General features: G+C 35.6%; 1 protein-coding gene across 1 annotated transcript; it reads right to left on the reverse strand.

The window, feature by feature from the left end:
- Window positions 1-5,876: 5,876 nt before the first annotated feature.
- On the reverse strand, window positions 5,877-23,027 carry LOC127882123 (hepatocyte growth factor receptor-like). Its single transcript, XM_052430583.1, has 20 exons — window positions 21,909-23,027; window positions 19,902-20,093; window positions 18,937-19,059; window positions 17,661-17,852; window positions 17,248-17,393; window positions 16,391-16,544; window positions 15,663-15,808; window positions 15,194-15,355; window positions 14,478-14,583; window positions 12,112-12,327; window positions 11,816-11,968; window positions 11,246-11,433; window positions 10,512-10,636; window positions 10,163-10,336; window positions 9,800-9,883; window positions 9,405-9,589; window positions 8,853-8,962; window positions 7,969-8,131; window positions 7,404-7,540; window positions 5,877-6,724 (listed from the first exon to the last, which is right to left on the reverse strand). The coding sequence occupies exons 1-20, from the start codon at window positions 22,917-22,919 to the stop codon at window positions 6,574-6,576; spliced, it is 3,918 nt and encodes a 1,305-aa protein (XP_052286543.1). The 5' UTR covers window positions 22,920-23,027; the 3' UTR covers window positions 5,877-6,573.
- Window positions 23,028-23,362: the final 335 nt, after the last annotated feature.

The raw sequence follows: 23,362 nt of genomic DNA on the forward strand, positions 1-23,362 counted from the left end.
AACAAATATTAAGTACATATGTATACAAATAGGATCTTACCGGGGTATGTCATCCAGTGTGGTCAGTTTCCGACAAGTGCGAGCCAGAAAACTGAGCCTACCCAAAGTAAGTCGTTGCTGGCCTTTTTCCAATTAGTATTTGTCTGTGAAAAAATGATAACTAATTTAAATATATATGTATTTAAGAAATTAAAAACAAATTACGCTGCAGTAAAGGTAAAGATGAAAATGTGTTGCTCAATCATTCTAAAAAAGAAAGGACTCATTTTAAAACCTTATATTATTTTTGTGTTGCAGTTGTTTGAATTTTCTAATAAATGGTTAACCAAGGAATGGTAGAAAGTATGTTAAAATTCTTCCATCATGGATAAAACTTTCTTATAACTGATAATAATAATTATTATAAAAAATAAATGATTGTTAGAATGGTTATGATATTATGCATAATCTGTTATTTTTCAGTATCTTTGATATAAATGTAATTCTAGTGTTTTATAAATGTGAGTGTATCAATCTCCATGCTCTTGTATTCACCTCAGCAATCAAATTATTGTATTTTTGTTCTATGGTAACTTTTTGTTTTGATGTAGACATTTTAGTTTACATAAATATGCTGTTTTATTTTAACCATTTTTTTGTTTTTATAATGCCCATGAAATATATGTGTGAGAGGGTGGGGGGGGGGGTCGTAAACACATTATAGAACCCTATCTTTCCACTGGCTTTCCCGCCTTTTCTTATCGACACAATATTATAGCCAATAGGGTATACGGACGATACGGACCATGGACCATACGGCCCAGATTTGTGGACCATACGGCCCAGGTTTGCGGACTATACGGTTCAGGTTTGCGGACTATACGGCCCGGATTTGCGGACCATACGGACCATATGTCTTTACGCCATGTTGATCATTTTAATACACAAAATACTACACTGCATAGTATGCTGTGATACTAAACATTTTAAAACTAAAAAACGGGTAATGAAACGTTTGTGTTCTTGATTATTTACCGTTTTCATTCATTTTTTTTTCAAACTTTTACAGTGTTTTCATATCCATAAGTACTTAACCCCTATCGTAAATGAGCAACGTTAGAATAAGTTCAGAAACATCTCCCCTTGAAGTTGAGAAAAATATGAAATTACGCTTACAAGATGAAGCAGATTTTTTAAAACATACACGTTCTGTGCTATCCCTCCCCCCCCCCCCCTCCCCAAGTTGGAAACTAGGTTAAATCGAAATATCTTGGAGATGTATTGACAAACGTTGAATAAATAACAAAATTGAATTTATTTTCGTATAACAGTTTTTGAGTCTGTGTTATAGAAAATTCACAAAGTAAAACATTACGGTTAATGGTGGCTGTTTTTATTCTCCTTGAATTAAATCGGTCCGCGAAACTAGATACATGCCTGATGCTCGACCAATCGTTGGCACGACACGCGTGTCAAAATCAGGCTGACTTCACACAAATTGACAAGATGTTTTCGCCACACATAAAGATCGTAAAACGAAATAAGTATTTGTATTGTTGCTACACAGTCTCCATGTTTGCCGGCTCTGACAAGTAGCCATAATGGTTTTAATTTAGTACAATTAACCATTGGGTTGGTAGAAAAGAGCAAATAAAGCCATGAAGCGCGATCAAATGACAAAATCAAAACATAATTCATAGAAACACTTCTTATTTATAAATAGATCTAAAGATACTATACTTGCTGTTGATTGTTGCCTAAGGTTATCGTCTCAGATGGTTGCATTAGATTGTTGCATACGATTGTTGAGGACTTAAGCAGCTAACCGAATGGAAGAACTCCAACTATATGGGCCTGGATCTGGTAAAGCTGGGCTTAATGCATATGCATGAAGTGTGATACCAAATAAAGCTCTGAAGTCTGCACAGGCTAATTAGGGACAACACTCTTCGACTACACTGGATTAGTGTTTAGAAAATACACTGAAACGAAAAATTCATACAGCGGAAAGTTTCGTTCCAAATAAGCATGTGTTGACTGCACAGGCTAATTGGGATAACAGTTTAGGTACATGCTTTGTTTGTTATCCAAGAGTGAAAGTTGTAATTGCACATCGACATTGTCATGGGTAGGTGTTATTAATCACCATCTCAATTCAAGGGCAACAACTGGGTAGTATTAAGATTTTATTAATAGGAAATAATTGGCAGTATGTGAATCTTAGGTTTGTATGGGGCGAAAAAAGTTCAATTAATTAAGACAAACATTTGTTTGTTATTCTGCTCTCTCCATGGCCTGTGATTGTATCGAAATTCAAAAGTATTCAAACAGGAACAATTTGTTGTTGGATTATCGGTGTTCAGAGAATATTCATAGATCAATAATGAAAGGAATAATATAGTTAGAATTGAGGATTGAGGAAATATGAATGGAATATTTGTGTTATGGTTGACAGATTAAAAAAACAATCTACAAACGATCACCAATTCGCCGTTGATAACGCTCAACAATTCATGTGACAATCGGAATCCTTGATGTGCTTCAAACCGAGTTTTGTAAGTGCCAATTCAACCACGCTCGGAGCTTGACAGGATCTCCGCTTGATGTAAATTAGAAATAATTTTAAAACGTAAGAGGAAATCTTCAAAAAGGCAGCTTTAAATAAATGTATTCACGCTGATGTTTTTTCTATAGATTCTTTATGTATTGTTTCTAAAGCATTCATGCCAAAGTAATTATCCAAGTATTTCCTCAGCATTGTGCTCTGGCACAGGGGAATATACCTGCAAAGAAGGTATCTGTGGTTGGATGAGGTGGTCCATCCGGAAATATTTCTTTTTTTTACACATTTGATACAACTAAATCAAGATTAACAATATTTCACAACTAACAAAATCATAGAAACATACAACGGCTTGTGGCGGCGAGCTTTCGTGGACTTTTTTATTATTGATCATAATATCATTCTTTCAAATCTAAAAACATGAGACTATATTGTTCTTGAAAATTAAGCAAACTGTCACTTGTATTCAAAGATGCATGATCAAAAATAAATGAGAGTACATACCTGCAATGTTTTGTACCTTTTTACTTTAGCAAATCACTCAGCTCAAATAATATAATGCAGTTGTTTAATACATATATGGCATCGTTTTACTTACAATAAATTGAATTATATGTCCAAACCAAATCGCTTGACGGTCGCAAGGAGGGGCCAAAGTGGGCCCACAATTTTTGCCGTAATGTACCGGACGTTCTCGCTGGTTTTGTGGTTCATGTAGGAAATGCGGAGCAGTTTTCGAAGAAGACACGTTTGTTCAACGGCATGCATTCTGCGATTTGTGTGCGCGTGAAGCGATAAGGTCTTGCAGCCGTAAAGTAGGATGTCGACTACGAGGGACTTGAAGAGCGTATAATTTTCGGGGAAACTTATGGAGTTTCTTAACCACAACTGCTTAGTCTGGCAAGCGTTGCGGTCTTCGGGGCAAGGTTTATTCAGATCTCAGCAGTTCTGGTACAATCCTTGTACAGCGTTCATCCAAATTACTTGAAGCTGGTCACCTCTTCCAGCTTCTCGCCATTCATTTTAGTGTTTTCACTGGAGATGTTGGCGCTGTTCACCATGATCTCCTACTTTTCATTCTGAGCTACATCCCGTATTGAGGTCAAGGAGTTTACTGCTGAGTCAACCCATGTTTAGCAAATATCAAGTTGCGCCGGATGTAGTTGGGGGTGATGGTCTTTTAGCGTCTCATGGATGATGTTCTCAAGGAAAATGTTAAACAGGATAGGGATACTATACATCCCTCAAGGACTAAAGGGCGCCCACTGATTTCCTGACGAAATCTTCAATCTGTCAATTGAGAAGTACTGCGCTGTTTGCGTGTCCGTATGGTACTTAAATGACGTGCACGTCCTTTCGACAATGTTTAATCATCAGAACCTACCAAAGGCCATCACGTGAGCACTAAAAAGGAACGCCTCAACTAAAATGAATGGTCTTTATATAATTTTATTTAAATATATGATGCATTTTCCTACCGTTCTTTCTTCCCATCGATACAGGAACACCTTATGTAAGCGTATGCTTTAGCCTGCGGAACTGTGTATCCGGCGCTATTGCAGGTGTATCTTGATGACTTGAAGTTTCTTAGTAAGTCCAAAAGAAGAAGAACCTCTCTTCAACATTTCGCAGTCACTCATGAAGCGACCAGTTCTTTCAAGCATGTCCTTGCCTTGTTGTTCTTGCAATTTCTCCTGGATCTGGAAACTTGTGCGATGCCAAGATCGCTTTCATGTAGCAGGCACACTACCTTGTTTGTAACAAGAGACTTTATCTATGCTAAATAATTAGTTACCTCACTGAGTGCATGTTATAACATATCATGATAGCGTTGACATTTACACTATTTTATATATATCTATAATCATTATGACCTATTCTCACAACTTAAATCATAACCTATAACATAAGTATTCAATCACATCATATCCTATTTTGGTAATAATCATCATACAACTATGTGTGTACATTTCATTAAAAGTATGGTTGTTTTAACAACAAAAACAACAACACCAACAACAAGTATTTTAGAAATAAAGCTTACAAAAAAGCTTCTAGCGTACGTTAGTGAAATAGTATAATACTTTCGACTCAGATGACTGTATTGTATTAGTTGAACAAGAAGGTTGCACTCTAGGAATTGAATTGAGATTTAATAAAAGTATCAACTCGGTCGAATCTAAACTTTCATTTATTAAGTTATTGAAATAATGACCTTGATATAGAGTATCAGTATAGATATGGTTCTTAGTTATAAATTCACACGTAATTACTTATTGGTCGCGATTATTCGATTTAGGTGCTTGAACTGAAAGTTTCTAAGTGTGATGTCGATTGTTGTTTTGTAAGACTTAAAAATAGTTCTTTCCAGTTCAACTCATGCTCTTGGAATATGTTTTGCCATTTTATTTGAAATTTAGGTGGTTCGTTAATGATGTTGTTTATTTGTATTCTGTATAATAGTTTGTTCGGTTTCTGTTTTGTTGTGAGTTTTTCGAGAAATTGGGTTCTAATGTTTAGCGTGTTGTTCGTGTTTATAATAGATTTTATTTGTGATGGAATACTTTTGATAAGCGTGTAATACATAAGGAAGTCTATTTCTGGGATCTCATACAAGTAGCAAATATTATCAAAGGAATAAAAATCGTTTATTCGGTAATCAAATAGCTGATCGACATATTTAATGTTCTTTTCAAACCAGTCTTTATAGAAAAAGGTTAAACTTTACGTTTATGTTTTCATTATTCCATAAAATTGTTTTACTATTGCTTTTTTCTTCTAATATTTGTGACTTGATTCCATGCTGATTGTATATTAGATATAAACATATTAAATTATATATGTTATACTAAGTTTGGTGTGTGTCGTGTCCATATAAAAAACTCTTCCTTTGGAAGCACAAATAAACAGTAACGTATGATGTGAGAATATGCATACATTTGACAAAGGTTAACAATATGTTTAACTATCAACGTGAAAATATAAGCGAAATAAACACAAACACAAAACATCACGAAATACCTGACGAAATACAAAGACAATTGGGAAGATCTAAGCACAACCAAGGTTACTGTCACTGCTTTTATTTGGTTGAGCTATTGTTTGAATTGTGATAATATGATGTTAAGTTTGTTTTACGCTTAAATACTTTGTTAATGACTCTGGGCGAAGTAAGTTGTTAGGGCGTTATTAGGCAAATTACTTGTCATAAGTAAAGCACCATATGTTATGACAAAATTTCTCTTCTGTTTGTGCTACTGACTTTGTAAGTCTCCAACAACTATTCGCATTTGCATTTATTTGCATATAAACACAGAAAACACTCAAGATGCACTCTAATATATTACACTTTATTACATCATATGCAAAGTGAAATACTTTAATCTGAAACAATATTAACATCTATTACTTCTGCTGTGTTGTTTGCTTAACTGTTTAAATGATAGATTAAGCATGTATTCGTTAGCGTATATGTATATGCTAACTCATATTTAACATGTTCGATTCCATACTTAAAAATGTTAACCGAATAATCCTTAAGTAATTATAACGAACAGTATTCCATCAATGTCACTGCATTAACCAAATCATGCATTCCTTCGATATTTCTTTTTTTAAACAATCCCATGTATGCCAAATATCTGAAATGAGAGCTCCCGAATACGCGTGTCAACCACATTGTAAACGAATTATTTCTTTGGGAAACTGCCAAATATCGGCCGGTCATCTCGTATGAACAACTATACGCGTACAAAATCCTCAAAAATTAGTGCCCCTAACGTGTTATTGTACCAAACAAATGTACACTTAATTTTAATTCAAGATATGTCCACGTTTAGCCAGAACATCAAACGAATAGTTTAAAATATAATGGCATCAAACAAGCTGTTGTTCGAGGCACGGTCCAATATAAGCAAAATATATGATGACTTTCCACACATGTTCTAGAACCATCCAAACTGTACAAACATATTACGTAGGGAGAAGTCAAATATCAGCTTAATATTTTCGAGTAAGCTGATTCGTGCCCACTATTTACAATCGCTCTCAGAAATGACTCTGCTGGTGCTGGACGAGAATCTCCCACGGCGACATAAGATCTCTGGAATGCTGGTTACCAGCTCAGAGAAAGTCGGTCTGTCGTCTGGTTCCCATTGCCAGCAACGCAACATCACCTGGTACCTGCAACATACGCACATTTATTTATGCATACGATGTCACGCAGTGTTGTGTTTCTTAATGGATTGTATAAGGTGTGTGTCTTAATGAGTTGGTAAATAAGGTTTATTTTGTTAATGTTGGTTTTGATTGGGATGTTTAAATGCGTTAAACAAAGATCAATATTTGAATCGATGAGGGATTTAACCGTGTGAAATTAGATTTCATTGAAATATAGCACGAAAGTGTGTAGACCTGTATGATCTACACTTTGATAAACCGTACGTCAAATACGAAATAATTTGTCGATGGTATGAATACAAGTGAACGATTATTTGAAATGCAGCTCACAGTCCTCGGAATTATTATTAAAGCAAACCATTGGGTATTTTAGATATGAAATCGAAATAAAGGACAGTGCGTACTTAATTATGCTTATTATATTTTTTAAATTCAATATTATAATCTCCTCTGAGGGTAGGCGCAATAATAAAAAGCAATCAAAACAAACAGCTTCACTTTCCACAATGCGTTTACCTAGTTCGTCGTATCACATTTTCCTTAAAAACAACAAAATAGTTCGACCATTGCGAGACAAAATGGTATTTACAACATGATTGCACATATTGCGAAATGATCTCCTGATTTTCAACAGCGATGCCCATACCGATTAATCCAGTAATAATTTGATACATGTACGTACACTTCATCCGGGCAGAAGTCTGGTTTCTCGAGCCGCCTGTTTGTCTTCAGGTAACGCATCATGTCCCAGTTGTCCACGGCCGGGTAGGGACACATGCCTCTCGTAAGAAGCTCCCAGAGAACAACGCCGTACGACCACTGAAACACACACGGTATTTGAATGCATGAATATGAAAGGAAATGGCTGCGTAAGCGAACTAGTAATATAATATATAATATATTTCAAATCTTACCGAATTTTAGGTAATCTAAAATTAAAAATATACACATTCTTGTTATTATATTGATAAAGATATATTAGCATGACAAAATTAGACAATATTCATCTGGGACTGCATGTCATCGTAGGTGCAACATCTATATTTATATGAATCCGGTATTAGCGAAAGGCCGATGTCATGTTTAGTTTACTTATTGGTACAATTACAGGTTATATTATATTTATTTCATAATATATCACGTGGACGATCTAGATCTAGATATCTTATTAGTACGTTTTTGATGTCGTGATACTCAATACAAAAAGGTAGTCAATAAGCATGATACTTAATCGGATGTGTACATACAACGTCCGATTTAGAGCTGAAGATTCCGAATTCGAGACTTTCCGGACTCATCCATTTAACCGGAAGTTTCGTAGTCTTGTCACCGGAACTGTAGTACTCCTTCTCGTATACGTCACGTGACAATCCGAAGTCAGAGACCTTAACCGTCATGTCGTCGGCAAGCCTTGGAACATAGGTGAATACATATGTTCTTGTAAAAATAAGTATATTAAAGCATGTTTGCAAACTTTCCAACGTAATTTAACGTTTGACGAGAGGATATATTGTATTTAACGCAAATTATTAAGATATTTGCTTATGCTTTTCATAAATAGTAAAGACTAAACCATCCTATAAAAAAGTCGAAGAAAACAATAAAGCAAATGAGTAAATGGCCATAAGCTTTTAGTTTACGAGAACGCCTTTTAAAGTAAAAATCTATTGTAAACATATGTTTCACTTTACGAATGTTTGCTTATTCACAAATGTTCGATTGTTCTGACTTCTTTAACCGTATGGTTTAAAATTTTCGTAAATAAGACCATTGCTGAAAACTGGTACACGTAGTTACAGTAGCTCCCCGTCATCTTTAAGATCGTTAAGCTAAAACAATCCACATACCCACACACAACAAGATTCTGTACTTCTGTTATGTCTTAAGTAGTTAAAACGTTTACCATGTCGGTACATTTGATCTCAATATATTGCACAAGGTCAATAAATATATTCGGTTCTCCTGCTGAATGTGCATAAGTTAGGTCACTCAAACCATCCCGTACCGTTTTTGGTTCGACAATCTCGATGGAAGATGGTCTTAAAGAACGTGTTCCAAAAAAAAAAACAGTCAAATCCCTATTTAGGTAATGATATTTGGCTTTTGAAAAAATCATAATTGCACTACTCACATGCAATTTCTGGCAGCTAAGTCTCTGTGTACAAACTTCAGTTCTGCGAGGTACTGCATTCCATTTGCGATATCAACACCGTACATGACAAGGTCACGGACACGTGGAACCTACCAGTAACAACTGCCAAAAATTATGCTATAAAATGACATTGCTTTCCGAGCTGAGCAACTCTTATAATTGATATTCATATGACTTCTAGCGGATTCACAACTACAATACACAATATGTGAACAATACAAATAATTTGTTATCAAAATGAACCTTTTTGCTATCTGATTAAAAATGTTCATTGTTACCCTATCAAGACGGCTAGCCAGTATTGGTGTTTAAGTTCAGATAAAATATCACATAATCGATTAAGATAATCCCACACCGTTCCCTATGGGAATGACCTTATACATGAGAGCAAACCCTTTCATGCTTATCAAATTTTAATGGTACGATTTCAAGCATGCTTATCGTCAACTTAGTAATTGTATAGATCCAACGAATTGTCATATCTAGAACGTCTACATTCAAAATACAAATTGACCGTCAGCTGACGCGTACGTTATTGACGTTACGTATGTAGGAGAGAAGGTCGCCGAGTTTCAGGAACGGCAGGACGACCAATGGAAGCCGCTCGATTCCGAAGCAGATACCGACAAGCTGCATGACGTTCTTATGCTCAAAGTCCTTCATAATGAGAGCCTCTTTAATGAACATGTTCACATCCATGTCCTTTGGGTTGTTTCCTGTTACATCAGAAGACATTTTTTAAACGGAATTTACTGCGGAATTTAATCCAAATGCTGTGCTTACCTTAGATAAAATGTTATAAAAATATTTTTTTTAATAACTCATTAAAATTAAGTATAAGTGAGGGTTCAACAACGTATGAATTGACAATGTCAATATGTAAAAAAACGCTCAAGCAAAACTTTCAAATTAATGAACATATTTACGATGGATAGTCTTCGCTGCGACGGTTTTTTCCATATTCTCTCCAACTTGTCGAAGATATGCTTTGAACACTTGACCGAAATGTCCTAGACAGAAGCATAGGTACATACATAATGTGTACTGATTTCAGTGCTCGAATGAATTAGTGGTGTGGTGTTTTAAATATACTTGTGTGGGTTTTTTTTACTTAAGTTAATGTACTTTGGTAAAATATTCTTAAATGAAACAATAGTTGTCCCTCGAAATATAATAATTCGTATACGCCTATGACCAGAAAAGACCGATGGTTTTTAAACGAAGATTTAAAACTCAAAATGCACAAACACGGTTACATTTATAACAAATAATTCCACATAAGCGCCAACCTTCGCCAACCGGCTCGCCAAGGATGAGGCACTCGCTGTTGATTAGAAGGCCTTTCTCTTCAAGTACCCTCAGAATCTCGGGCTCCATCTCGGGCAGAAGCGGGGATGTCTCTTTCGCGTCCGAACTGCGCTCATGTGCTGATGCCAGCTGAACAACTAGGCGCTGCCTGTAATCTGAAATACGCGACCGGTGGTTTGTACCTCAAAACAATGCGTTGGCCAAAGTATGTGACCGTGAAATTTCATTTACAGGATTTTGCGTTTTAAAAGTCACCATTGATATTAATGTCATCAAAACTATTTACTTTTTTTAAATCGTTACAAGAACATTCTACGCATTTTTTCTAACCATTCTGTCGATTCTGCAGCACATCTGAAGATTGGTTCTCCGACAATCCCTCCAAGGACAGCACGTGCTCTTGCCGTCGGAAGTGCACGTTCAAAGAGTCATGCTGCAGACGACGTGACTTGTTCCTGGTAGAAGTTTGAACCAGCATTACAGTACGTATTTCAAAAACTAAATTACCTCTTTTATCATTTATAGGCATGTAGAATTTTTCTCAGCATGTGTAGTGATTTATTTCTTTAATTACTCGATCTGTGCAGGCAAGTATTTTTCATAAAAAGTCAATGTTAAAAAACATACGGATTACTATATGTGTGCTTTAAAAAAAAAGTAGTCAAGCAAGTCCCTCCGTATGGGATGTGTGACTGGCATCACATTGAAGTTTGCTTTGATGCATATTCCTAACCTGAACGCAATGCACATATCATCGATTGCCTATTTTAGTCTACCTTATTTATTTTAAGTATTTTAAGTAAAGAATTTTTGCGTTCCGTTTATGGTTGCAAATACCTGTGTATATGTGTATCTGTATTGTGTGTATATGTGTTTATTTAAAATACAGCGTGTCATACAAATATCATTAGAAATGACCGTAAACTGTATAGTACGTGAATCTAATAATACAATCACTTGTTAAATGTTAAATTTTTACTTCCCTTGTACATACGGACATTTAAATTGTACTAAGCATATAAGCATATCGACTGTTGTTATGTGCAGGCAGGAAAAATAGGTACCTGCTGTACATGACGACGGAGATAACGATGCAGGTAACGAGCGCAAAGCAGCCGATGACAGATCCGGCTATGATGCCATACATCGTGTAGACATTGTTACTGTGCGGTGCCATAGATTGCCGTACATCTGGTTCTTCCTGTTCGAAGGCTACTGTCCCAACGTCATAGTCCCGAAATCCAATGGAACACTGAAAGGTCACGAGGAGTATTAATTGCCTCTGTCAACAATATATCATGTGTTTAATGTCAACCAAAAAATGAAATATATTATACAATATAGCGTTAACTAAGGAAATCATAATTTCGCAATAAGATGTTAAATACGATATCATTAATTTCCAAACTCATGCGAAATAATTACTGGCTTATACACGCAAAAAAACGCGGCATTGTGCGTTCGGGGTTGTTTATGTATTGTGACACCAAGGTTTTATTTTGCGCTATTTCGGGTTCGATTTAAAGCTCAATATCTGACTAACTCTTTTGGGGAAATCTGAAAGATTTTATTAAATCGAAAGTTTTTCTGACGTGGCGTATGTTAATAACCGTATAATTTTAGCAAACGTTTACCTTCACTGTCAGATTTTTTCCTTGTGGGAACACGTTACTTTTAACATCCACTTCACACACAATGCTCTCATTGACGCTTTGTACGTGGCACGGAATGTCTTTGTTGACAGTAACACGAAAGTTTTCGATTGGAATGGTCGACCAACCTGAGCCCTGTTAAACACAAAAGTGTACGCGTTTATTGTCCAGTGATATTATTGCCATTTAACGAAACCACTGGTTTGTGTTATACTCTTACTTGTATCTTTAAATGTTGTGTGCTAAATATATTGCAAACATTTACAAAAGCATTTTACCTTGATCTCAATAATTGGCTTTTCGATGGAGATGTATCTCCAGCTCTCTTTCAAGACAGGGTCTTTGATAACCCTGACACGCTCAATACTGTTGTTGGTTAGCCAACCGTAGCTGTTAACCAGGATGGGAATGACATGAGTGTCATTCGGGTCTCCTCGAAACTTTCCCGTAATGCAGACTAATGAAGTATCCCCATACGAACAGTTGCCTGGATCCTGGATTTAAACAAGTTTCCTAATGCTTAGCTTATTTCATGTAAATAAATTCAAGAAAATCACTGTATTGTGTTATATATTGTATAACTAATTTACACAAACTCTTAAATAATAAATATTCTGTTAATAACGAATTGTCAAAAAGTATTTAAACAATGTAATGCATGTGTCGTGAATGTAGTTATATGTTTTCAAAGTATTGTCTTTTGTTCTGAATAAAGTTTGAACACTCGTATTCTTATCTGCTCTAAATTTTATTCAATCAAAATTCAATCAAGGGGAATAGTTCAAAGACTGTCACGTTGCTACATATAAAAGCACAAACCATGATGCACATAACAACGCAGCTAGTAATAAGAGAGGCATTTAGAAGAAGAATAAGATATTAGTATTCATAATGTACTATAAGGAATTGTTTATATTAAAAAAATGGCAATTGCATTTTTTTAAATACCAAAGAAAAAACGAAAAAAAAAATCAATGTTAATACATGTTTTATAGTGAAAAAGTGACATTTATTACAAGGGCTAATATTTACACCAGGCTATTTGTTTTGTTTTATCATTAATTGGTTTCAACCATTTTTCTGATGTTAACTTCAGCCATGAACATGATATTTATTTTTGCAAACATGGTAAAAGCATTCACTATGCACGGACGCTGGATTGGTCATTGTTTTGTCAGGATGTACTCTAAACTACCTCGGATACTCTTTAGCATCAAACAAAGTGCCCGAGGTACGGAAACTATACTGATATTACCCCGGAGTATGGCCGGATGCCTGTAAGCTTGTTTTCCTCACCCGGGTACATTATAGTAAACTTTAGAGTACCCATGCCTTTTAAGCGTATTACAAGGAGAGAAACCATGTAAGAATTATTTCTTTCGTTTCAATCCTTTTCTGATATCTATTGTATTGTGTATTTTTATATATTGTACTTGACAAAAGAAATAAATATGTTTAAACTAAGCGTATTTTCCGTTCCCGTGTACATTATGATATATATTTAAGAGTACCAAGATTACTTTTAAATAGCACCTTAGCCAACAACGACCAATTGAGCAGAACTGCTTGGTTTCTGATACACGGATACGTTGTCATTTGGCCAACCGTTATGTGATAGAGTTTTCTTAGACATCCGTAATTAGACCGACAAGATCAAGCATCAAAGAAATACATAAAAGAAAGTGCTGAAGGCACTTGATTTTATTTCGTTAATTACACACTGCACTGTACGGTTTTTCGAAGACATGTATCAGCATTGAACTGATATCAAATCATTTGAAACAACATCAAAAATTATAACGCACCATATAAACAATGTCTAATTTTGTTTCATGCACTCGATGACTACCTTAATGATCTTGCCTATTTTATCTCAGTTATAGATAAGAACAGAGGCATTCATAGTGAAATAAAAATCGCACATGCCATTTCAGGATGAAAGTCTATTGTGTAATTTAAAATAAGAGAAAATGTCACATATATGTAGTGTTAAATAGAAATACATTTTTACAAAAAAAATAAGGTCAGAAATATGTAATTATACCTATATTTGTAAACCTATATGCATAACATTGTGTGATCACTGTGTATTAAACCCATCCATGTACCATTCTCACGAAAAATGTTCACGAACTATGTTTATTTCGTGTTTATTTAGATTATTTATTCTTTAAAATGATGTGTGTTTTTGTGTGTACTTCAACGCATGCTGTTATCTATATGTATGTTAATGACGATGAGCTTCACATGCTTAAGTCAAAAATAAACTATTCTGTTCTGTTCTGTTCTGTTCTGTTCTGTAAAGAATTGTTTTGTATGCAAGTCTTTCCATTTTGTGCTGTCCACTTCGATGATCTCATCGAATTCTTTGTTCCAAACTGATTGCTACCTGTGTAGCTTGGAATTAATGTCTTAAAGCAGGGAAATGTTGGATATACAAGCTTTGCTTTCGGAAGTTTAAAATGTGTTTTTATTGTGAATAGCCCCGTGAATTTAACTGACAAATAATCAATGCGCTTATTTATTCATCCTCTATATATTTCAAACTCATATATACTTAAGTTTACATGATATTGTGATGAGCTTCAAAGTCCCTGTACAAAATGCAGAACGAGACCAGAATAATCTAATAGCACAACAATACCAGAACCCAGGGCACATTAGGTCCATGGCTGTCAACAGCAGTGAGTTGCACGTTTCTACCAAGGCCGTTTAGTCTCTCTCCTGTCACAGTCATCTTTATGCCGCCGCTATGAATCATAACCACGATGTCATATGTTTGATGCTGTTAGGATATTGTTATATCCCCGATTTAACTTACAATACATGTTTTTTAAATACGATAACACATTCCTTTCGGTTAAGCGCTTAGGTTTTCATTACAAAAATTGTTCAATATTGATTTGTATTTACTTTAGAATGTAAAACTTGATAAATTCTAATGAAGTTTAGAATAACCACTTGGTTTAACAATGATTTTTAAATGAATATTTTGCATGTATGTATATGTTGGTGAGTCTTATACATAAATTATAAACTCTGATTATATCTTAATAAATTAAACACTGGAAAGATTAGTGTGTGCGCGCGGAAAGCAAAATTTTAGAGCGAAGTAATATGGTGTTGATCACTGACATAGATGGTCTCTTGAAGTTCAAAACCAATGAACAGGGGTTTAATGACTCTTATGACATTTAAAGTGCCCCTGTTTAAAAGCGCCATGTAACATAATTTTACCTAAACAGACCATGAGTTTCCATTCTTAAAATGGACCGTGGATTGAATTTCATTTGGAGGCACAATCGTTCAATTTACGTTAAAATCTTAAGATAATAGTATAGGCTATTTATTTGCTATTACCTTTTAGTTGTGACCATTGGATGAAAGGTCAGAACATCCGCATCGGTAATGTAGTGTATTGAAGCCCCTGTCAAAACTGCAGCGTCGATGTTGAGGGAGACATTGAAAGCACCCGACATTTTTTTTGTCGGCGTCCGACATGTAATTGTATCATTCGATAGCCTGATAAACAACAGCAACATGTATTCGTTTGCATAAGGTTTTTATTCGTTTGCATTAGGTTTTCTGAATAACAGCTTATTGGCAATGGAAACAAAAATAAGTAAAAAATACACCTGGAAAACCAGATATTCAGACTTGATTATGGATGGTAGTATTACTTCCGATTACTTGTAATGCGTATACATGTACAGTCTATTCATAATAGAAACAAACTGTAACAACAATGGTTAGCACATTTAGGCCAAGTCTCATAATAAGATAACATTAAATTTAAAAAAACATAGAAATTAGAAACAGATTGCCATACATGTCCTTGTCTGTGACGTCACATCTATCCTGACCAATGGCAATAGTCCGGTTGCTGCCTGTATTGAGGTGGCGACCACGCAGTACCATCTGTACACCTCCCGACTGTCTGCTGAAGGCGTGGTCGCTGATGTTCAGCCAGGGTTCCTGAACATATATTTCACTAATGCATTGAATATGATCCCCAATACGTTCGCACTAAATTATAGTTAAATGATGGTAAGACGTTACTTTTTACTTCTTAATAATGTTCTGCCTAAGAATAGCTAAAAATATAACTTCTATTGAAACCAGCTTAATATGTTCTAGACAATCTGAATTTCAGATTCCCAAATGTTATTGTCGGCATAGTTACATATTATACAATTTAAGTATATGCTATTTACTCAAATAAATATATTTTACAACTCAAATTTTATAATTTGGTCCATACATCGGAGCTTAGAACGTTACCCAGACTGTTGTCTCAACAATTCTCATTATTGTAAACATTTTATTCTGCAACTTGTTCCTTGTCTTATTTTACAAATGCCATGTTAACTAATTGGATCCGGTTACAAAAATCAAGTATATTTCATACGCATAATTTAATAAGTCTTCTTTACATTTATCTTATCAGCATGAGTTAGTACATGAATACCTCCACACATCAAAATGAAACTAAATATTGAAATATTATTAATATATTACTCAATATAAATGCATTGCGAACCAAATGTAGGTACAAACCAAGAACGAAAATTCCTTATGCGATGTGGCTTCCCCATTGACAGGAATGGTCGAAGTCTGCGTCCTATTTGCCGTGATACTCACACGAACAAACATTTCATATGAGACGCCGCTATGGTCGAAATCAGACAACGGAGTAGTCAAACATACCAGTCTAAAACAGGAAAAAAAAATGTGTTGTCAAAACACACCATAAAATCCTTCATAAAATACCGTCATCAAACAAGACAATGCAACGTGGAATAATATATACCATTTTAAAGCAATTTAATAAGTTACACATATAAGTGTCAAAAACACAATGTTGTGTGCAATCGCTATATATGGAACGAATGAATCGTTAGTTATAACAGTTTTTTTCCACCTGTATGTTCATGAAATCTAACTGAACTGATTATTATTGAAGCGTTCAAATGATATGTGTGATTGGTATTAAGAGTATAACGTCAGCAGCTTTAACGGTAACTGTCGCTCGATTGGGCATTGTCGGCCCGGGTACCACTTAAATGTACTCAACATTTAACTATACTAAATGTACCCCGGGTACGGCAAATATACTGAAACGTACAGGGCATTATAACGCTAAATTGGTCGTTGTCGGGTTTTTTTCCGAATTAATTATGTTCATACGTATGTCAATATTCTGTAAAATGACCTCTATTTTATCGAAACTCTTACTAAAAAGCATGTTGAGGCAGGTTTCGTTCCAATAGAATTTTGTTTCGTATTCCGCAGCGCGTTTTACGACATCGGAGTTTGGGCGGGAATAAAACTCGGGTACAATCTAAAATGGCCGAGCAGACAATGACCAGCCGAGCGTAACTGACTATTTGTGAATAAAGTTAAAGATTGATTACTTGGTTGGAAAATTGCTTCGATCAACGTTATCACATGAGTTGTTGCCTATGAAGGCATGGACTTGTTTTGTCGCATCGTTAGCCCCGAAGTGTCCATGAATGGTCAGCCGGGTACCACCAGCTGTGGGCCCCGTTTCCGGTGTTATCTGAATTAGTATTCGTGTTTTAACATGAAGCATCTGATAAAGATATCAAATGAGCTAATCGTCGTAGCTTTACAAATCTATATACAGTCAATCTTGTGGATGCGACCACTGTAATACTCTTTCTATAAAGTCATCCATCTTATCATCATCTTCTTCATTAAAACATATATAGGCTACACAAGATTTTGCATTTAAAAATATGTCTAATTACAATAGTAAAAAACGGCAATCTATAAAAAATGACCGGAAAAGAAGCTAACCACTCACCAGGTTAATAATCGGTGGACAATAATGTTGAAAATATTTTGTATCATTTGCGATAGCCGATGTTGTGTTGACGCATTGTCCATGACCGGTAGTAGAAATTATCCAATGGCATGTCAACACCTCAGTCCTGTCTCGAAGACAAGCCGCACACTCCGAGTGTATCCCGCAGTCGTCCAGTGACAGCTTTATGACCTTTCATCAAAAACAAAATAATCGTTTGATAGTATTCCCCGGAATTCAGTTTGCTTAGTTTGTTCTTTACATTGTAACTAAAGTGCTTTAAAACCTGATGCTGCACAGTGGTCGTGCTTTACAAACGTATGCTGCAGTGTGGTCGTGCTTTACAAACTTATGCTGCAATGTGATCGTGCTTTACAAATTTATGCTGCAGTGTGATCGTGATTTACAACGGATGCTGCAGTGTGGTCGTGATTTACAAACGGATGCTGCAGTGTGATCGTGATTTACAAACGGATGCTGCAGTGTGATCGTGATTTACAAACGGATGCTGCAGTGTGATCGTAATTTACAAACGCATGCTGCAGTGTGATCGTGATTTACAAACGAATGGCGCGGTGTGATCGTGATTTACAAACGGATGCTGCAGTGTGGTCGTGATTTACAAACGGATGCTGCAGTGTGATCGTGATTTACAAACGGATGCTGCCGTGTGATCGTGATTTACAAACGTATGGTGCAGTGTGATTGTGATTTACGAACGCGTGCTGCGGTGTGATCGTGATTTACAAACGGATGCTGCAGTGTGATCGTGATTTACAAACGAATACTGCAGTGTGATCGTGATTATCAAATGGATGCTGCAGTGTGATCGTGATTTACAAACGGATGCTGCTGTGTGGTCTTGATTTACAAACGGATGCTGCAGTGTGATCGTGATTTACAAATTGATGCTGCAGTGTGATCGTGATTTACAAACGAATGGTGCAGTGCGATCGTGATTTACCAGCGGATGCTGCAGTGTGGTCGTGATTTGCAAACGGATGCTGCAGTGTGAGCGGGCGTAAGAAACGGATGCAGCGGTATGAGCGTTAAAATAGTCATCGGTATTGCAGTCTTGTAAAGTGATGTGACGTTTTAAAAAACTACAAAAATGCATTAAGAATCAGCATGAGAACTGGATAGCGATATAAAAACTGCATATGATACTATCTGCCCATGATATTACCATGTACCTTCTCCGCCGTATAAACAGATATAACAATGTTTCTCTTAAATAAAAAAAAATAAAGACTATTTTATTTAAAATTGCACGTACGTTGCCGCTGGAAATGTAGAATATCGCTCTGCCCGCTGGGTCCATTGTGAGACTTTCTACGCGAGATGAAGTTGGGGACACCGACAATAGGATATCCAATGAATAATTCGTGTCTAGTTTGGCCTGTACACATGTTAAAATGAAAAAAGATGTTTTTCACTGTGATATGATTTTAATAAAAACTCTTCGTCAAATGTGGTCTTTAAATATTAAAATGTTGGAAAGTATTGGTCAGGAAAATTTATTCTTATGATTTGGTGGAATAGCTCTGCGAGATTGTCTATTTGTATTAAATTATCAACAGATCAACATTGGTCATAAACGGGTCATTAAATATAATTCAACTGTATTAATTATCGTACATGATCAATGTGCTTATAATTATAAAATTTCTTTATTAATAAAGGGCAAACATAAACATATGAAAGCGTATATATATATGTAAACTGTTCCAACATTGGAAGATGTGTTGCGGTAAAAGTGTGGGGTATATAACTGTGAATAAACCATCTTTTTTATGGGGATGGGGATTTCACAGTATGTCTGCTTCATTCTGCACCGTAGCTAGGCGCACACGCCGAAGTCTCCAATAGGAATATGTCTGTCTGTTTTTCTGTCTGTCTGTCTGTGTTTGTATGTCTGTATATCCGGTTGTTCCATATCTTTCTCCATATATATATATATATATATATATATATATATATATAGCGGCGATCTGTATCTTTTCGTTAAACGTTGACTGACATAATATTATTTGTTCTTTCTGACGACACATACCTTGGTTATATCAGATTTATAATTATATCAAAACTAAACGCATTTCACCTTTCCCCACCGTTTTATCTTATGAAATCTAATCTAAATGCCATCATTATCCATAGCGCTTAGATTTTCACAAGAAAAACGCAAACTTAACAAACACAAATTGAAATAGGCAATAGTTCAGCGTCGTTACAAAAACAGACCTTCAGAATAGTGCCGTTGTTTGTTCCAAGGACGAAGAGGGCGTTGCCCTGATCCCCATCCGCCCGTGCAGCCAGGCAGGTGATGTTCTGAGAGAAGGGTATGTGGGGTCGGATAGAGGGTGTAAGCGATCCGCTGGTCAACACCCGGTGGTTATATTTTGTGAATCCGCATTTGATGTTGTTCAGGTTGCGCTAAAATGTACCTTTTACCATGAAGCATAATATTTCATATTATGAAAAGTCGACGTCACAAAGAGAGAGAGAGAGAGAGATTGTATCATGTATTATTGCTAAGTTTTTCACTTACAATGTAATTCATCTAAAAACTGACAATTATATATTGGGGAGGTAATTCAATCAAATTGCACAATAAGGTCTTATAGAGAAAATCACAATCAGGTCTAAAATTGAAATTGTATATACCCCGCAATTAATTTCGCTATATATATTTCTCCTTGTATAAGACGTTAAATAAATGACGTATATTTAATAATAATAATATATTAGGTACCCCTATATACCTTAAATTTGCGTTTATATCGGATAAAAAAGGGTATGGAGATATATGTTTTTAAAGTGGGAACCCCTAACCTATTTCTAAATCAGAGACCCCGTAACTGGCAATATGTGTGAATATATATTTATATATATATATATATATATATATATATATATATATATATATATATATATATATATATATATATATATATATATATATATATATATATATATATATATATATTCGATTATTAATAGTATCGGGAGTCATTGCGTCCATGCTCAACACATTGGTCAATATGGTGGAATAATTATTGTTAAATTAAATTAATCAAAATAGTATTTATCATGGAATTGTTGAAAAAACATAAAAACATTAACAATTTAATTGACACCACAATTATATCGCCGATATATATCCTCATTTATGATATTTCTGGTCAAAATAAAAGTCAAGCTCACCAAGTTAACGCGAAAGCGTTTATATTATATAATCCTTTTACTGACCCTGATACCTTGCGGGTTGGATTGCAATGCATTGCAATGCATTAAAGTGAGGTCACGATTTTACTGCTGGTACGATGGCTTGGTTTAAAACATTATACTTTTAAATGATAAACGTTTAAGTTCGAAAACTATGAAAAATAGTTCGGTCCAAACGAATATCGGGGTAGTGAAAACAATAATTTTATAATATTAAATATACTAGTACAAAGATGCATTATGGAAGTAATTACTAAATGTGAGTACATAGTCTTTAAGAAAAAAATGCTCTGACGCTGAAAATCTTCTAAATATAAAGGGGCACACACAAACAGTAGTGATGTCGAGAGTTGAGTGTAAAACTGTTCTATCCTCAAGCCTTTGCATAAGAGATAAAACTGACCACAGAGTTAACAAAACGCACTGTAGTATCCCTGTCTGTACCCAATACTTTACAAATAAAAAGTCAATTGAATTACCTTTTAAATTAATATAAATGTGTTCACTGTATTTTGAGCGTTTTCTACTCCGAAAAGTTTCTGTCCTACCGGCGGGAAATGTTTATTCAAATGTCATCGCACGCTTTCAACGGTAAGCCAAGGTTGAAAAGCTGGGTTAACGGTAAGCCAAGGTTGAAAAGCTGGGTTAAAAAGCTACGCCGAAAAAATACATCGTGTTTACAGTTTTTACCCATTTATGCCTAGCGTCTAGAAAAAAGGCCTTGGCAAACAGCGTAGACCCAGATGGTCTCATCAGGGTCTGCGCTGTTTGCTTACAGGAATTTCTGTAAGAAATATTCTAAATATAGAAATAAAAATACTAGACATCCCTAATTTTAGAAATAAATTGATCCAATTTAGAAGGATGGGAGAGTCCACTAGGCATAAATGGGTTAAACTATTTTAAAAACATATCTGGTTTACTGGTTACAAACCACATACAAATATTTACAATGATGGGTGTAACCTTTGCGAGATTTAGAGGCACTTTATTTCATTGTAACGGAAATATTTATTTTTTTACCCATGGTTGTGTACATGCCGGCTCAGCTCCATCTATCCAATCAGGCGTTGATCCACTGGTGTTGTAAAAACACTGCTTTAACTGATCGTCGAAAAAGTCACCAATCGACGTAACGTTGTACACGCACAGAACGGAATGTCCCTGATGCTGTAGCGTTCCACCGTCTAATACAACGTATAACATATTCATTAACATTGTTGCAGCAACGATGGTAGTGTATCCGTGGCAATCTATTTTTGCCTCCATATAAGCTCTAAAGTTAGAGTCATTTGCACAAATCTGTATTATATAACCGATCTCTTTCCCATCATGTTCCGGTCTATTTTTTAAGAAATAGGCGTTGTGGTTATTGTGACTATCGATGGCATAAAATCCGTATATATATCGAAAAGAGACGTTGGGTTTAGCTTTTAATGTATTTGTACCTTCATAGTGAACGTAGAAAGACGTGGCATTTCCGCGAAACAATAACCTTCTAGATAGTGCAAAGCGGCTTGTGCAGTTATTCGTGCTGCAATCAGAGTGCATACTGTTGCTCGCGGGCGAAATGGCTGAGAAAACTGGAAGGAGTCTCGACGGACTGTGAACAATCATTGCCGACACAGGGCTTCCAAACTGGGCTGATGGTGGTATGCCATTTGAGGCCACTATGTAGTTCACAGAAGATATATTGGAAGCTAAGTGCAACAGACACGTAGCGTTGTACGCTGAGCCGCACACGATCAGATACAGAGTGTTTTCGAGGGTGATCATCTCAAACACCGAAGGCGGGCATGCACTGGGATTTCCTGGGTCGCAATCAGGGTTGGTCACTTTGTACATAAGATTAGATGGTTCGAGCGACAAAGTGTTGTATTGCATCAAAGAGTAACCATTGTGAATGTATACCTGTCTGTTATGACCCACCAAAACGCGATACGCCTTCTGGTCGGTTGCGTTCAATACTTCTATGATATTTCCCGATGATAACTTCGCAATCGTGAAAACGGTAATCCATGCAACACAAATCATTTTGAAGCGACCGTTTGTACCAGCATCGAAATAAAAAATGAACAAATTATAAAAAAACGATAAAAGTCGCTAGAGAATAAATTTCCTTTTCTTGACAATTGTTCTAAACATCACGCACCGCTTGTAACAAAATGTATCCAGAAAGTGTATCCATGTTTCGTTCAAAAGAAATGTTAAAGGGGCCGTCCAACAGATTGGTAAATTGACAAAATTAAAAAAAAAAAGTTGTTTCAGATTTGCAAATTTTCGTTTTTGTTATGATATTTTTGAGGAAATAGTAATACTGACCATTTACCATGCTCTTAAATATCCATTATATGCATCTTTTGACGATTTGAAAACCTGAAAATTATACAGCGTCGTGCGACGAGAAACGATGGAATAATTTGGAAAGTTATGTTGTTGTTATATTTTGGGAAACTACGAGGATTGCTTATATTGGC

Source organism: Dreissena polymorpha, chromosome 5 (assembly GCF_020536995.1).
Source record: "Dreissena polymorpha isolate Duluth1 chromosome 5, UMN_Dpol_1.0, whole genome shotgun sequence".
NCBI classification, from domain to species: domain Eukaryota; kingdom Metazoa; phylum Mollusca; class Bivalvia; order Myida; family Dreissenidae; genus Dreissena; species Dreissena polymorpha.

Coding starts and splice junctions, on each gene's coding strand:
- LOC127882123 (XM_052430583.1), bottom strand. CDS start 22,919: ATGATTTGTGTTGCATGGATTACCGTTTTCACGATTGCGAAGTTATCA. Junction 14,584..15,193: donor CCAATGGTCACAACTAAAAG/GTAATAGCAAAT, acceptor TATGATTCATAG/CGGCGGCATAAAGATGACTG. Junction 10,637..11,245: donor TCCGTCGTCATGTACAGCAG/GTACCTATTTTT, acceptor AACTTCTACCAG/GAACAAGTCACGTCGTCTGC.